The sequence below is a fragment of the Tetrao urogallus genome (genome assembly GCF_951394365.1).
Source record: "Tetrao urogallus genome assembly, chromosome: 1".
NCBI lineage: Eukaryota > Metazoa > Chordata > Aves > Galliformes > Phasianidae > Tetrao > Tetrao urogallus.
In genome coordinates this window covers 81921212-81939043 of record NC_136813.1, presented here as the reverse complement: position 1 = coordinate 81939043, position 17832 = coordinate 81921212, and the positions used below count along the sequence as shown (strand labels likewise).

At 35.0% G+C, this 17832-nt stretch overlaps 1 protein-coding gene across 1 annotated transcript in view; it reads left to right on the top strand.

Annotated features, from left to right (window-relative positions):
• The window catches only part of CFAP47 (cilia and flagella associated protein 47), a gene marked incomplete at both ends in the record, with an annotated part of 263453 nt that overhangs the window by 61487 nt on the left and 184134 nt on the right, over positions 1-17832 (top strand). The window contains 5 exon segments of the mRNA XM_079549119.1: positions 374-599; positions 1428-1631; positions 6747-6840; positions 7385-7525; positions 14097-14292. Coding sequence (XP_079405245.1) covers positions 374-599; positions 1428-1631; positions 6747-6840; positions 7385-7525; positions 14097-14292 — 861 coding nt within the window.

The window sequence follows — 17832 nt, the reverse complement described above, 5'->3', positions numbered from 1 at the left end:
GGAGCTATCAATGACTAGTTGGTAAAGCCGTAGCTATTGGAACTGCATGTAAGATTTTTATGATTTCTGACTATTGTTTCAAAAGCCTTGTCTGATTTTTTTTTTTTTTTTCTGATTGGATAATAACTTAAGTGAAATTATATTGCAAAAACATATCTTTTTCTGTGCCCGAGACATATACATGTCACTTAATGTGATCTATTCTTGAAATAAATTGATCATTAGTCATTGACAGTTGTTTTTGTTTTCGAAGAACTTTTGTCTTTTTAAAAAAATGCTATTTTTTTTTATCAGATCAAGATAGGAAAATAAGGAATCATTTTGTTTCTTTTTTTCTTTTCTTTTTTTCCCCCCCTCTATCATTCGGAGTCAGATATTACTCTTGAAAGGGATGAAAGTGCTGAGAAGATGAGTGAAGAGACTGAAACTGACAGTCAAAGTGATGGGAGAGAAAATGAATCTGAATTATCATTTTTTCCTAATGAGAACAAAGAAGACTTCATCTTTCAGAAAACTTTAACTGCTGTTCAGAGTTGGTTCACTCTCTTTGGTTGGTCTAAGGGACCAAATCCTGTTTCAATACCCCATTCACTAAGACGGTAATTCATGTCTACATAGAGCTAACTTGTGTCTGCCTGATAATATATAAACAAACGTATATCATCTGAGGAATATAGATGCAGTTGAATGCACAGTCCCATATTAAGATTGTATCATCTATGCTACGTATGTTTATATATTATATAAACATGTCATTTAGGAGTTACTTTTTAGTTTTGGAAATGTGTTTCTAAGTACATTTCCAAATGTACTTACACTGTTTCTGAGTACGGTGCTCTCATATCACAATGAGGTGTATGCAAAATATGCAGTTAAAACCAGTTAAAACCTTTTATCTGAAATTTATTTTCCTCCCAGAATGAGCACAGATTTATCACTTGTTTCTACTTTGTTGGCATATATAACTTTTCAGCAATGTCTTTTACCTTGGGTTCCCCCCCCCCCTCCCTCCCTCCCCTGTAAGAAACAGATGGGGAAGCAAATGTAATAATCAATAGTTTTGCAAACACTCTGGAAATACACTGATCTTAGTGGCATCGTTGAGCTGTCTGCTTTCATACTCAATATCATAGAAACCATTCTCCTGGGACACGTGTAGGCATTTATAAACATGATAGAAATCAGTTATGTTTGGCATGAAGCAGTGATAAAGTCTTTTGTGTGTGAAGTTATTAAATGTTCCATGAATTTCAAAATTCTTACATACTTATAAAAATTCTTGTAAAGGAAAAACTACGATACTTATCAGCCTTCTTACAGCTATTTTTGTATCATGCTTTATTACATTTATGATTGTCAATGATAAAATAATGCTAGATTGTTTTGCTCATTTAAAAGAGTAATATCAGAAACTTTTTCTCTCTTAGTGATGTCTGTAAAGCCAAAATGACTTCTTCCCAAGAAAAGGTTTTTAAACAAAATCTTGACAGAGATACTATTTATGACATGTTGTTCCACCTGAGCGGACAGTTGTTACCAGGCATTACATTGAGCCAGTCGCTGCCCCTTGATCCAATTGAACGAATGATACAGCTGTACTGGCAGCATTCTACGTTGCTTACCTTCCTTAAGTAAGTACATGTGTGATATAATTTCTGTCATTTCCTACATTTATTAATTTAGCTCAAACATGATTCCAACTAAACTGTAAGTTTAGGAACTCTTTTATGCCACATTTTTTGTGATGTAAGACTTTTGCATTATAAATTTTAATTTTTACTAAAGTAACCTCTGCAGGTACCACTAATTGAGATGTCCTTTGGTAGCGTTACGTTCCTCACAGGGACTTCAGAGGAACTCTGCTCGCAGTTATGAATGAAAATGACTGTTAATCTCATCCCCTGGACTGAGCAGATAGGCTGAATAGATAATCAGATCAAATTTGTTATGAATCATTTTGTTATATCACTGATGCAAATTATCCTGTAATCACTGGCTTTAGAAATACTTTTTGTAAATATTGTAATATAATTGCCTTTCGTATTAATAACAGCAAGAAATGAGAACACTACTCCTGCTGCTGAGTAAACTTAGATACTATCAACCTTCATTGGCAGTCTTAATTTATTATGTGAAATGGAGCAGCTGTGAAATATGGTGCAAGTAAAAATTGACAAACTCTTCTTCATTCTTCTTGTTAGGGTGTGAAATGAAAGATGATTACTTTCAGAGTAAGTCTAATGTCATGAAACCTTCATGATCATCTGAAGCCCTCAAATCCTGCATTTATGCATCTTTTTAGCACTCTCAGTGGTGTTCAAGGAGCTGTCCTGCAATTTAAGATCTATTTACTTACTGTCCTTAATACAAGCTTCTTCATGTAACAGGCAGTGATGAAGTTGTATACAAACTTATAATGAAACCATTGTACATTGCCTCTCATATAACAGAAGGATCAGAAGCTGTAGCAATACTTGTGTCTGCTGGTGTATGCTGTTTCTCATGCTTCAGGTCTAAAAACAGAATAGTAGTGAATGTAGTGCCATCAGCAAGTATTTTTTCCTGGATACATGTCAATAGAACTACTCATAAGAGTGGTAAATTCCAACTTTTAAAAACCTCATTGATATGGGAAACCAATGTTTATCTACCATTATCTCAAACATTTTTTTTTTTTCTGTTCTGTTATAGAATTGTACTTTCAATAGTTCCATCTTCCTGGGAATGCTCAGTCACCTCATTAGATCCCATAAGCTTACTCACTGCAAAAAAATCAAAAAGCCTGATGGAAGCCTATAAAAAATAAAATAAAATAAAATGCTGTGCATGGCTTCTTTAATTCAACTATTTTAAAATTTAAAAAAAGAAAAGAAAAAGCTATCTGAATCTTTACATTGATAGCAGTATTACTGATAACCATTTTAGTAGAGAACCAAGTCAATAGACATAGAAAAAAAAGCCCAGCCTTTAAGGTTGTCTGTAACAGTAGCGGGGATTTCCTCTGTTGTCCAGTAACATTGGATTCTTATTTGCAACTTTTTAATAAGAGGCAGAACAACATTCTTCTGTGCATCACTGATAACATAGTGGTAGATGATTCAGAAGAATCATGCCAGCAATGTCAGAATGATATTTTTTACTTTCTTCAGTAATGAGAACAAATGCTTACATATTCCTGTTGTTGTCGCCTCCTCAGTGTACATTCTGATACTAAATAAAAGGATTGATGGATACATCTCAACCTATTTTTTCCATTGTATCTCGAAGGCTGGAGTCATTAGCCAATGGTCTGCTAAGAATGTTTTACCATCGTATTATTAATGCCACCCTGCTGATTCTTCTTCAGGAGTGTTACATCCTTTCACATATCAAGGCATTGAGTTTGAGGAAATACAATGCCGAACAGTTCTCTAAGTGAATTCAAGAGATTTTCTTATCTATTTAATTAGTATACAGTTGTTTTACTGAGGACAAAGGGAAAAGAAACTTCTTTAATTCTGACCTAAGAAAAGCCTTTTGTTTGCCACTACCTTAGGTTTGGTGTCAAGTTAGTATTCCTAGGAAAATTGCCAAGAGCAACTTCAAGATGTGCTTCCTCTGCTGAATCCTGTTACCTTTATTAACAGTCCTAAATTTCGCTACACAAATCATCTCATTCTGTTCAGTTCCCATCAGGAGAGACTATACTAATCTTTGAATTGGCAGCTGATGTCCCTTTCAGAGTCAGACTCTTAACTTTGGGGTTTTATAGCTCTATCTCAAACTAACTTAATTTTAATTATTTTTTTTTCCTATCTAACTTCAGATGTCATTGTATCTTGGAGAAATAGAGGGATAGAGAGAATATCTCTTTACCTTATTTATTTAAAAAAAAAATTAATTGAGAAATGCAAACATTCATTCATAACACTGAAAATGAGCAGCACATGGGAAAATATTTTTCCAAGGAGGTCAACCAGAAAAGTCTTCGATGAATGATGTTGTGTGATGACTGGAAACAAAGACATAATCCATAGCAGTCCTAGCAAAACTGTAGTTTGCCACAGAGAACCAGACCTAGCTGGACTCCTGAGCTTGTTTGCACTTTCTGCTAGTTGATTAAATGGACGCTTAGTATTATGATATCCTATTAGTTTTTGCCTATTCTAATTTGAGTCCTGACAGATTTCTCTGAAGTTTGTGCTTTATGGATATTCTTTTCCTGCCAGTGCATTTAAGCATTACCTAGGATACTTGCATTTCTTCGCGAGTTGCTATTTAATAGTGCTTTTAGTCCCGTTCCAAAAATGTCAGATGTTTGTACTGCTGGTACAACTGTATGTAAAGATAGTAGGACAGCAAGAGTCAGCCTAGAGAGCAATTAATCTGTCATCTACCATCCCTGCCTGTTCATCGTGATTTGTGGAAAGTGCAACATTCCATCCTGTGGAAGCCCAGGAGAACACGCACACAACAGAAAAACAGTTTTCAACTTTCTTCCCCCAACTATTTTCTGGTCAACGTAGTTCAAATTAAGTGTAATTCATCTTTCAAGTTTGTCAGCTACTGAAGTAGGAGGATGTTTTTCACTATTTCAAATAACGTTCAAAGAATCAGTTTTATTTTTCTTGATATCAAAAAGCTTATTTGGTACTTTATTGTGGCAGTTAAAGAAAAAAAATGGGAATTTTGCAATATAAATAAAATTAATTTGTAACCCTCATCTGGACCTGCTCAAATAGCTCCACATTTTTCTTGTAGTGGGGATCCCAGACCTGGATGCAGTAAGTTAGATGATGCCTCAAGAGTTCGGAGTAGAGAGGAACAACCACCTCTCTTGCTCTGCTGGCCACTTCTCTTATGATACAGCGTAGGATACAGTTGGCTTTCCAGGTTGCAAGAAGCATATGCTGCTGGCTCATGTTGGTCTTTTCCTCCATGAGGACATGCAAGACTTTTTCCACATGGACTACTCTCCATGATTTCTCCTAGTCTGTAGTAATGTCTGGGATTTCCCTGACCAGGGTGCAATATGTTACACTTGGCCTTTTTGAACTTCAGTTGTTTCACGTGGGCCCACTCTTCAAACTTGTCCAGGTCTTTCTGGATGGCATCCCTTCCTTCTGTTGTATCATCTGCACACCCCAGTTTGGTGTCAGCAGCAAACTTGCTGAGAATGCACACAATCCCACTGTGTAGGAAGGTGATAAAGATGTTGAAGCGCAACGAACTCAAATCCTTAGCTCCTGGCTCCACACAGGACCATCCAAAAATCAAACCCTATGTTTGAGAGTGTTATTCAAATACATCTTGAACTCTGGCAGGCCAAGGGCTGTGACCACTGCCCTGGGGAGCCTGTTGCAGTCCCTGACTACCCTCTGAGTGAGAACCTGTTTCTCATTGCCAACCTGACCCTCCTGTGTTCAGCTTCATGCAGTGATGTATCAACGTTGCTCTGTAAGTAGCTTTTTTGAGGATGAAAATTATAGATCGTACCTATTTCTGTCTATCTACCAATTATAACCTTTGAAAGGAAGATAGAACATCTGAAAAGATGGAAGTTGTGTAGCTTCCTCCTTTTAGTGTTTAGAAAGAACAGAAATGTTGAAAAGATTTCAGGGAACAGAGCTTGTGATTTAATTGAAAATGGGAATTTCAGATATTTTGAGTTTTAGAAGCAGGCTACTAACTTGATGCTATCTTGGATCCCTGGTTAAATATTTCTATTTTAAAACATATGAAATATAAACTATTGGTACAAAGGCATACTCTTACTGGCATTATGTAATTCAGTGAGATGAGAAATAAGCTGTCATGCTTCTAATGTCAAACTATCTGTACTATATGATTTTAATGTACAAAGGAAATTGATTTTTGGTCTGTGAGGTACCAGAAAAGTATGATTATTTCATTTGTGTGAGGGACTGGTTATATAACAAGAAAAGCTCATCCAATTATTTTCACATTAGCTGTTTTGAAAACACAAAGAGCAATGCAAATCTAGATATGGTAGAATAATTTTTCTGACCTGGACATCAGGAAATTTTTGTGCTATCCCTATCCTGAGAAAAAATATTTTTCCCTCTTTCCTTTAACATATGAATTTATAATTATTATTTCTTCAACTGGTTATTTTAGTATTTGTACTACTTATTGCAATTGCATTTTTTACTGCACTCACTTTTTAATTGCATTTATTAGTCACTTGAACAGATGACAGGTCAGTGTGACGACTGTCTGAGTTTAGAAATACCTGTTTTTTACACACATAAGACTTCTGATATCAGTTTCACAGACAGATCATCAAGAGATCAAGAGTGATCAAAATGATCAAGACAGATCATCAATTCTACTAATGTTATGTAATAGTGGTCCTTTAGCTTTAACATGGAAATGTGTATTATGTTTTGATTCTTTGCACTGTAATTCTTTATGAAGGAGCAATTCTTGTAAGGAATTAAAGAATCATTAAGGTTGGGAAGAGATTGTTAAGTTCATCTAGTCCAACCCACCACTACCATGCCCACTAAGCACTGAAAGCGTCTTGCTTTTAGCATCAGGTAATTGTAGGCATTGGAAATGAGCATAAATGTCACAAATAAGGGCTATCTATTAAGGAACTAACAAAACTGGATCATTCATCCCCAGTGTGCTCAGATACAATAGATATACATAGATTGAGTAAGTTGAAAACCTTAACTACCCTTCAAAAGTATTATCCTGCCTACCTACTAAATTTTCATTATTTTTTTCTTTAACGATTTTAGAAGCCAAGGAGCAAGTCTTCCCCATGTTATGCCAGAATACCTGTTTGAACCTGATGATTATAAGAAGTGGACTAAAATGCAAGCTGTGCTGCAGGTAGGTTTGTATTTTTTGTTACTTTTTTCTTTTTTTAAAAAAGATCTCATGCAAGTATTAGTTTTTCAAAACAAAAAATCTATGTGGACCAAGAGTAATCCTACTGTAGTGACTATTTTGTATTGCGTAAATCTCAGTGCATGCATGAGTGAACAGAACTTTAAGTTGATGATGATATTCGTACCCTTCTCACAGTTTTTTTTTTTTCTTCCATTCCTTCTCTTACCTGTTACTAGTTTCTAATAGTAATTTTTTTTTTTCAAAGTGGAATTACTTTTAGTGCTTTCTACCCATTTTTTCTAATTTATTAAAAATATCCATTGTGTTGATTCTCTGTTCTCATTGCTGTCTTCAACTCCTGTCAGTTCTGTAATGACCTTATTCTTGAGATGGTGTTGAACTGGAAATGGTTCTAGTGCTGATCACTACTGCATTATAGCAAGCATATCACTCATTTATACCATAGTTTGATTATTGTTCTCTTGTGAATTTCCTATCCTGTTGAAATTAGTATTGAAAATAATTATTTCTCCTTTATCTGAAGGCTCATGCAGCTAACTGGAAAAAAGGAGATAAGAAAAACTTAGTTATGTTTAGCAGCAAACAAGTGTTAATTCTGGAGGACAGTGTATTTGAGATGATCAGCAAACAAGCTTGGACAGACGTGTTATTGCAGGTGTACAAGGTAAATTGTAGGTACTTTTACTACTTAAATTCCGAAGACCCGATGGCAATAAATAAACAAAAAGCTTTAAAAGAGATCTTTAGGATACTCAAGTTATGGTGTTTTTTTTTTTTTGTTTTTTTTTTTTCTTTTTCCCCAAACAAATTTTTAATTACTTCTCAAGTATGTTATTTTTCTGCAGAGTCTATCTGAGACTGTTTTAAATGAGAACACTTTCATTTTCCTGGTCCTGAAATTAGCAATGTGATAATATGCTTTAATTAGGAAAGACTATGTTAGAATACTCTGTATCTTGTAGGATTATATAAATCTTTAATTCCAAAAAGAAAACTGTGCCATACTCGTACTTTTTGGTTACTCTGTTTAGAAACACTTTCCACTGGAAATACTTTGTTGGCTAGACATATTCACAACCATGATACGTATCACCTTTTAGTAGAGTGGCATTTTGAAATGGATAAGCAGGTTTGTAATATTTATTCCTGCTAAGGAACACGATCAATATGGACCTCTAATACTGAGTTTGTTTTGATGATGACAGAAATACTTTAGATGTTTGAGTCATATTTTCCAAAGTAAACCCAATGTACTCATAGATGATCAGTGATATTTGCATGTCTGAAAATATTTACTTCTGTTCAAAAGGATGGAAAATAAATTAAAAATATAAATATTATGTGGACTCTCCAGAAAGAACTGAGTGCAGTGGAGTGACTCTGGTGAAGTTTTCCAAAGGTGGTTAAGGGAATTGATTCAGCTACTATACAAAGAGAAGTTGACTGAGCTGTGGCTGTTCAGACAGGAGAACTGAAGGTTCCAGAGGGATCTTATCAATGCGTGTAAATAGCTGAAGGTAAAGAAAACAGATCAATATTCTCCTCAGTGGTAAAAAGTGGCATGGCAAAAGGCTGAAATACATACTGAAATGCAAGAAATTTCATTTAAATTTAATTTCATTTAAACTTAATAAACTTTTTTTACTTTGATGCTGGTTCCTCGCTGAAACAGATTGCCCAGAGGAACTGTGGAGTCTCCATCACTAGAGAAATCCTAAACCCAGCTGAACATGTTCCTGGCAACCCATGCTAGCTGATTCAGATTTAAGCAAAGAGTTTGGACTAGATCATGGGTAGATCATACAAATTTTTGGCTTGCCTGGGCTGCTATGAAGAGAAGAGGAATTGCTTTGGGCTACATGGAAAATATAGCATATAATTAATATATAAGTATATAACAAAACCTTTTTTTTTTTAATTGAAAAAAAAAGTAGGGCAGCAAAAGCATAAAACTTATGAGATACTTAAGCTTTTCTTGGGATGCATGAAACTAATGCATCAGTTAGTTTAATGGAAGACTTGACTTGTTTAATGGAAAATTTTTAGTGAGCTCTCATCAGAGATTTTTGATGATGTTTTACTCTTATACTTAATCCTTGAAAACAGTTGTTCATAAATGTGCACTTACTGCCCGAAAGTGATGACATGAGTAAGGTGTGACTGTGAAGTAAAGGCTATATTTTTCTGGTAAGAGATCTTATTAAAGTCTAGTAAAGAGACATGATCAAATATTTGAGTTGAATATCTGATTGCATCTCTAAACATTCCATTTGAATGTTCACAGGTGATGTATTTATGCAGACTGAAAATGGAATTGCAAATATCCTGAAAGATTCTATAAAATATGTTTATATTAAAAAACTGACTAAACTATACTAAAACCTGTTCTCAAATTCACTTATAAAAATGAAAAGCAAGGCTGCATATTTTTGCTGTTTGCAGAATTGTGTTTAGCCAGCATATCAAAGTGCATTAAATCATTTGCAATAACTTGATTTGGTACTGCACTGTGTCCTTCCTGGTTTCAGCTGAGATGTAAATAGCACTCCTATGTTTGATTGTTACTGGCATGCTGGGGCCAGGCTGGGCTACTCAACAGGGAAGAGCTGCCACCATGATGGCATGGGGCAAGAGGTGGGCTGTGTTGGCTATGCCTGGAGCAGACAATCTTTAGAGATGCCTCAACTGTTTTTTCATTATGTGAGAAAAATAACACTTTTTTCAGTATTACTCACTTAAACAATAAAGACTGGCAAGCAATTTATGAAGCAAAAATATCAAACTGATCTAAAATAAAGCAATGAGAAAAATAGCTGACATAAAAACAGGCAACAAACGTTATATATACATATGAAGACAAATGTTCTTAAGTTCATATGGGAGTTCTACATGCAAATGCATGTAGAAAAATGCAATCATACAGACCAGAACAAGTTTGCTATCTTCGGATTTTGCTAATTTATTCATAGCTCTGTAACAGACTAGCACAGAATCAAAAATAATATCCTCAAAGTTAATAGTAGACAATTATGTTTGCTTTTTTTCTTCACTGATGAGATTGAACTCTAAAAAATTTGTATGGAGAAATGGTCTAATTCAACTGGCGATACTGCCAAATACACTTTCAACATTTATGCAAGTACCATCAAAAAGAGTCAGCTATTCAAGCAGCTCTGGCTTTTGTTTTGTCTGATGCCTAAATAAAAGAGAAGTTACCTTCAATTTTGGTGGAATTATTAATACTTATAATTTGAAACTCTCTATTGCTTCTCACAGTAGCAATTTTAATTTGATCATTTTTGTATCATATCATTAATTTTATCTACTTTTTGTGTTCACAGAAGTTAGATCCAAAGGAATTTTCTTTAATCTGAATTAATAAAATAGAAAAAGAAAGAATATTTAAATGCTACATTCACGTAATTTGTATTTTCTTTAATATCATGAAGTGTTACTTATTAATTCTAAACAAAATATTTTCTCCTTAATTTTCTTACCAAAGAGTGGCTGGAAAATTAAAAACTGCCCAAATTGCTTATGGTTAATTTACTCCTTCAAATCTTAAATTATAGCAATCAAGCATTTTATAAATCAAGCATTTTATAGTTTGATTCTCCACCTGTTCTTTATAAAAGCCAACAGTCAGGTTGCTGTTTTAGACAATACAAATGTCTTTATTGAGTTTTTGGCCTAGGGGAAAAAGTGGATTTTAGGTTTGATTTTGGTTTCGGTATGTGTGGAAGTGCAGTTACTTATGTGGGACAGAATAGTGGTTTAACCAAGATATCTGGTTAGAGAAAAAAATTAAAGGGATAAAGACTTTGGAGGAACTTTAGTGCTGAATATGGTTTGGTTTTTATTAGTTATGCTCTTTTGATGGAAAATTTTTGCTTTGGAAGGCTTAAAATGTAAAATGAAATACAAAGTAGCATATAAAAAATGGCTTGAAGTTGTGTAAAAGGTGCTTAGTTAAATCTGTGGACTCGTTTAATCTTCTAAACACTGATATAATCAAGTATTGGTATTCTGGAGGCAACACTTCGGAAGCAAAAGCTTCTTTTCTGCTGCTGCTTCAATCTCTTTCGCTACAATTTTTTAAATTTTAATTTTTTTTTTTTTTTTTTACTATTTTCTTTCATGTGTGCATTAGTCAAGCACAGTCTGTTTTTATAAACTTTCTAGTCTTTTTAATAACTGAAAAGAAATTGTCACTATTGATTTACACTAATCTAGCTGTGAGTGACTACTGAAAGTGCGTCTTTCTTACTTTGATTTTCCCTACCATCTGTCCTTGCTATATTTTTCTGTCCCTTTCCTTATGCTAGAACTGGTGCACTATGTGAAGTTGGCTTATGGAGTAAGGGGACTTCAAATAGATCTTTAATCTCTGTGAGCATTGTTGAAGAAGAAGAATTTCCTGGAAGAATGGGAAAAAGTCCCTGGTTGCTAGGGTTATGAAAGTGGTTCACGTTTGGATGAGCCTTTTAAGCCTTTTGTAAAGATGTGTTTATTGTCATTTGTCACTAGTTCCCTGTCTCATGAATGAGAAACGTGCTTCAGTTTCTCATTCCTTGTTCCTTCATCTTTCTATCATGTAATAGCACATTTTTTACAGCCTTATCACATTTCTCTTCTTTTTGCCTCCCCCTTATGTATTGGGAATTACTCTTATCTGCTTTACTTGATTTGCTTTAGTTTTGTGCAGTTTGGCTAAGGTGGTATTCAATTCAATGTAATAGCGAATAAACAGAACTCATATAACACAGCTTTACACTGGGTCTAGTCACTTGGCATTCAGTGTCCTAATTTCTCTTTCATATCATCTTATTCAATCCCATTTTGTGACAAGGGTGGCAATGGCTGCTGCCAAACAGGATTTATTTATTTACTTACGTTGGAAATAAAGCATCAGAACAGTAAAGAAAAACAGGATATGAACTGTCAAGATAGCAAGATTGTTTTATATAAAAATATTTATTGGGACTAGTTTTTAAATGCTCTGAATTCAAGAGAATGTTTCATGTCTTAAAAGGAGTTTCAGTAAAATGAAACTAGAGACAAGCATTTTTGTGATTGCTATCAAGTGAAATAAAATGAAACAGAATCCTCTCCTTCTCAAATAGCATGCTGCAATTTTAAGAAAATGCTGAAATAATTTATCTATTCATGAGAGATGTTGTGTTATCCAATTTGATGTTGGAAATAAGTGTAGTGTTCCTTATCAATCAGAATGTCATCTCATACTGCTTTCATGTCCATACCCAATGCACAATGGCCCACTTTCCTATTATGAAATCTATTGCTGCAGAATTTACAGAGGAATCAACGTCTACATAAACTTGAGTTTGCAGAAATGGAAAATCAAGTTTATCCTGGGGGGTGGGGAAAGGTATAGCCTGTGCAGAACAAAGGAGAACTTCATAAATCATAGAGGTACACTTGTAGCTTTCTTTATGAGCATGGGCTGAAATGCTGCTGGAATTCTAAACATTTGAAACATAATGGAAGGATACGGACCATCAATAGAAGCAGTACTTTAACTTGGGTCAACTCAGTTTTTCAAGAAAGATAATCTGTCTTTAGATTTTCTGAACATGTATTAATTATGATGCTTTTCATTGTTAAAAGTAGTAACGCTTCCTAAGCTTGTATCTGAAAATTTTTATATAGTGTACTACATGCTAGGGCTCTGGTCCTTCAACAGTATCTGAAAAGGAATGTGGACATTGGCACCTTGGGTTATGAATGATTTGAACTTTCTTGGTAAAAGACAGTAAAAAAATGTTTTATGGGTAAACAATGTTTTGTACTTTCTCTTAAATGCAGTTGCCGTTATTCTTTCCTGTTTTGATCCTTTTGATAGAATGCCAGTTGATACTGATGGAGGAACATTGCAATAAATTAACCTGCAAGGATGTTTAGGAAAGGCAGAAAACAGTATTTTTTTTACTTTCTTTTTTGTTGTTGTTCCGATTGTTATGTGAAAGTAATGATGTAAAATTTTGAGATTTCTTCCTCTCTTAAGATAGTCACACTCAACTCATTTAAGTATCACAGAGAGAAATGAGTATTTCTAAACAAGTTAAAAATAAGTTAGTTCAGGTGTGTTTGCATGGTACTAGATTATGCTGAACTTAAATGCTTCAAAAGTGACTCAATTTTCTTTTATTGTAATTAAACAATGATGGATGATGTAGTTTGGTCTCACGTACGTTAACAGACAACTGTATTTTATGTATAAGTTTGTCACAAAAGGTTTTCTTCACAAAAAGTTGTAAGCAATGATGACAATCCTTCGTGTCATCAGGAAAAAAAATAAATCCAGGTATATGTATGGGGACTCCAAAGTTATGTGGCTGTAGCTGTGCTGCATTTAATGAGAGTTCCTCTCCATCTGCAGCAAATGGAGAGATTAAAAAGTTTTATCACTTTGCCTCCAGAAGTGGATCCCTTTTGTAATAGCTAGCATGAAGAGAAACAGTTATAAAAAGGGGTGCAAGCTATTTACATTCTGATTTGGAAACAGGTTTCTCTTTATGGAATTAGTGTAGCTCCCATTTATGGCTATGGTCCTTGATATTCTTAGTCACTAGACAGGGTGGTCAGACTTGTTATTTCAATTTGGAAAAAAAAAATAGAAGTATGGTATAGAATTTTTGATTTTAACTTGTTTATTTTTCTTGTATACTATATAGTATATGTAGTATGTATTATTTCTTATATTTTTAATATGGGTTCATGCAAGACATAATCAGTGATCTCTGAATGTGAAGAATTTTACTGCAGATACGACAGATTTTTTCAGTAGAAACTGTCTGAGTAATCTGGATTTAAAGGATCATCTGTGCCATGAACTGTATCATTTCAAGACTTCTTATAGATTGCTTTGGAGATCAGTTTAACAGCTCAGTAATTAATACTTTTTTTTCTTAGACTATACACAGTTATTCTTGGAGTATGGCATGGCTCACTGACATCAACTGGTTCATCAAAACCTGTAAAAAGTTGGCAAAAGAGTATTTGAAAACTTCAATTTGCTTTTTGTTTAAGGAAGTAAAAGAATTCCATATAACCTCAGCAAGTCTGTTCTTTGTCATGCATGCATGCTCATGTGCTATCTCTAACATATTTACTGAACTAGAAAACTTTCTGAGTTTGAAATGCTACTTTTTAATCATTCAACTTGAAATTGTTCTCTTTACAGTTTGTGTTTAAAACGCTTTTTCTAATTCCAGGTGTTTGTTCTACCACGTGTTTCTTCACATAATACTGCTGATATGATCAATTTGGAAAACATGCAGAATGTGCCAAGAATAAACACAGAACTTTTATCCAGTAATATATATTCTCCATACGAACGAATCATCCTCACTTGGTTGAATAAAAATTATGAGAATAATCGAAAAACTGTGTGGAAGGACGCTCAAAAAGGTGATTTTTTTCCCCCACTGTTTTCTCACTTCTCATACTCATTTGTTGACTTTAAAAATAATTATTAATGAAGGTATCATGATAACTTGCCACAGAAAGAATTTTTGGGGGGACTACTGCCTATTCAAATGTTTTTCCATTTCTCGTGTTTCTGTGTTACATACTCAATGACTATCACTGTTCATGAAATATCTCCTCTTGTTTTTGTACAGTTTCTAAGTGGGCATAAAAGGCGAAGTGTGGTCAATCTTCCCAGTTTCTTCTTTCCATTATTGACCAGAAAAAGGAAATGCTGGCAAGAATTACTTTCTCTTAGTTTTCCTGTCTATGGTCATATTCAGTTGTTTATATTTGTTCTTATAGCAGTGTGTTTGTTCACTAGTTTCATCAGAATTTTTAGAGTAATTTTTGTGTGGACTTAATTCTAATGCCACTTAGACAGGGATGTGATGGAGACCAGATTTTTTCCTGCTTGTGGAATCAGTCTGACTCCTTGTGATGATTTAAGTAGGGTTAGACAAAATGACTTTCACTTTAAGACTGACCTCAGCCGTTCTAGTAACAAATTTGATAAAACAGATATGCTCACTGTTCATCCCGTAGCAATTATTATTTCTATTTCTTGGTAAGACTGCTTCCTTCTGCTTCTTGAGTTCATGCTGTCTTTCAGCATTAATTTTGAACGGGTAGTTAAAGCTAAGAAGGGAAGTCTGATTATTACTAGGGAAGAACTCCATAAGAAGGGCTCTTAAGCCACAAGCCACAAGAAGAGGTTGTCCAGTGCCTTTTTTTCTTGAGTGATTTCTAACCTATTTGAATTATGGGTAATCTATTTGCATATCATTTCCCTAAGTCTGATTTGGATGTATTCTCTACCTTAACTATATTTTGAATATTCCATTCTGTTTCCCATTTTATCTGTGTAGAAACAAATTATAGTGAATATTTTCAAATGTGTTGAATAATCCTATAGATAAAATGGAAGATCAGTCTATACTTCATGCATCCAAGAGGAACAGATTTCTACCTGTCAACTAGCAGTTTGGGTTGGATTTTATGATTAACTTAAGCAGATTCACTAGCTAGACATACCTTACAGTAAATTTATTTACAGTGTATTATGTTTGTGTCTAGTGCCTGTTCTGATGAAGCTGTCTTAAAGGGCCAGGTAGTCTGCTCCTTTTACTGCAAGTTGCTGTTGTGTTTTATTTGACAGAATAAAACAATCTGTACAGACAACTTGCAGAGAGAATGGCTGATGTTATGGTTTGCCATATATGCTGCATGGGTATTTTGGAAACATAGTGTGTTCCAAGTTGAAAAGCACCCACAAGGATAATTGAGTCCAGCTCCTGGCTCCAGGCAGGGCCATCCGAAAATCAGACCATATGACCGACAGAATTGTCCAGATGCTTCTTCAAACTCGGTGCCATGAGTTTGGCTCCCTGGGAAGCCTCTTCCACAGTGTCTGATCACCTCTTGGTGAAGAGCTTTTTTCTGATATGCAACTTGAACTTCCCCTGTTACAGCTTCGGGTGATTGTAGGGAGCAATAAGGTTTCCCCCAAGCCTCCTCTTCTCCAGAGAAAGCAATTCCAGCTGCTCCTAGTAAGACTTGTTCTTCAGACCTCTCTTCAGCTCTGTTGCCTTTTTCTGGACGTGCTCCAGGACCTCAGTGTCTCTCTTGTAGTGAGGAGCCCAAAACTGAACACTGGTTGCAGCCAGTGCTTACCAGTGGTGAATACAGAGGGATGACCACTACCCTTACTCCCTCTTTGAATGCTATTTCTGTTACAAACCAGGATACCATTGGCCTTCTAGGCTAGCTGGGCACACTGCTGGTTCATTTTTAGTCAAGCATCAACCAACATTATCACAAGACCTCCTCAACTCCACTGTCCACTTTCTTGTAGTCTCTAACATTACTTAGATGCAAAGCTTGTTCTTGTCTCTGGGAACTTACTGGGCTGAGTATGAAGATCAAAATGCATTTTATTACATGTTAAACTTTTTAATTGAGTTATCTTAAGGTAAGCCCAGAGTGAATATTAACCTTAAAACACAGATCCACTTGATATTACTGGTTCAAAATCCAAAATTTTATTTCAATTGTAATATCTACTGATGATGCATCTGAAAGTTAATGGATTGCTGTTTTGGTTTCCTGAGATGGAACAGAATATTAAAATATGTATATTTGTTTTTAGTGATATCATAAGTTTGTCAGCAATTAGAAAATAGTGTTGTTTTTTGTTTTTTGTTTTTTTTTTTGTTTGTTTGTTTGTTTTTACAATTCATTCTGAAAGCTCTCAAAAGGACTCAGAAATATCTTAGCGAATGAACATTAGGAAACTTTTATTGTGCTTCTAATTCCATCTCCCTTGCAAAAAATTACAATAATTAAAAATGAGAAAATTGAGACAAATAATGGAGATCATAATCATAATCTTATTCCTCTGTATTTTAATAGTGCTTAACTGCATGATCATACACTGTTTTGTTCCACAGGTGACCTGCTTCAGTATGTCTTTGCATCCTCTGTTTCAGCCTTCGCTTTCTTCACACCCTTTCTACTTTTACTGCCTTAGTATGAACTGGTGTCATCTTATGTGCTGTTCTTGCAGCTGAATAGAGCAGATCACTTGATGAAAGATGAATACAGAAAAGATCAAGTTACTCAATGTCTCCTTTATCTTGCTCTTTGCTGGTAAGACTTGTATTCAGAAGTCCCAGACCCTTGAGATGAGTGGGAAAGTCTGGAGCTATGAATAATCACTTTTGTTGAAGGAGGATCAGATGAGGGAGCACTTAAATTGCACAAATACAAATCCATATAACCTGATGGGATACACCATGAAGTGCTGAGGGATCTGGCTGATGTCAAGATCACAATAATCTTGGAAAGTTTATGACAGCCAGGGGAACATCCTGAAGTTTGGCAGAAACTATCACTCCTTTCTGCAGGAAGAAAGATCTGAGAAGCTACAGGCCAATCAGCCTCACCTTGATTCTTGGAAAGGTGTTAGAACAAATAATATTGGAAACCATTTCCAAACATATGGAGGACAAGAAATTGACTGGGAGTAGTTGACATAGATTTACAAAAAAGAAATAATGCTTGACCAATCTGTTTGCCTTCCACAGTGATTTGGCTAGTTTGGTGGATGACTGGAGAGCAGTAGATGTTTATCTTGAGTTTGTCGAAGTATTTTGCAGTCAGGAAACTGGCATTAGACTGACCCGTCAGACTTAGTGGGTTATGGTCAGTAGTGCAGAGTGTAGCTGGAGGTCATTAGTTATGCAATGCTCAATACTGTGACCAGTACTGTTTATTGTCTTTGTTAATGATTTTGGTGATAGTACGGTAGTGCATCCTCAGCAAATTTCATGCATCAGATAGGTACTGCCACTCAGCTGGACCTTGACAAACTGCAGAAATAGGACAAAATGCATGAAGTTGAACAGAAGAGAAATTTCATGTCCCCACACCTGGAGAGAAATTAACAGCATAAAAGCACAGACTGGGGACCAACTAGCTAAA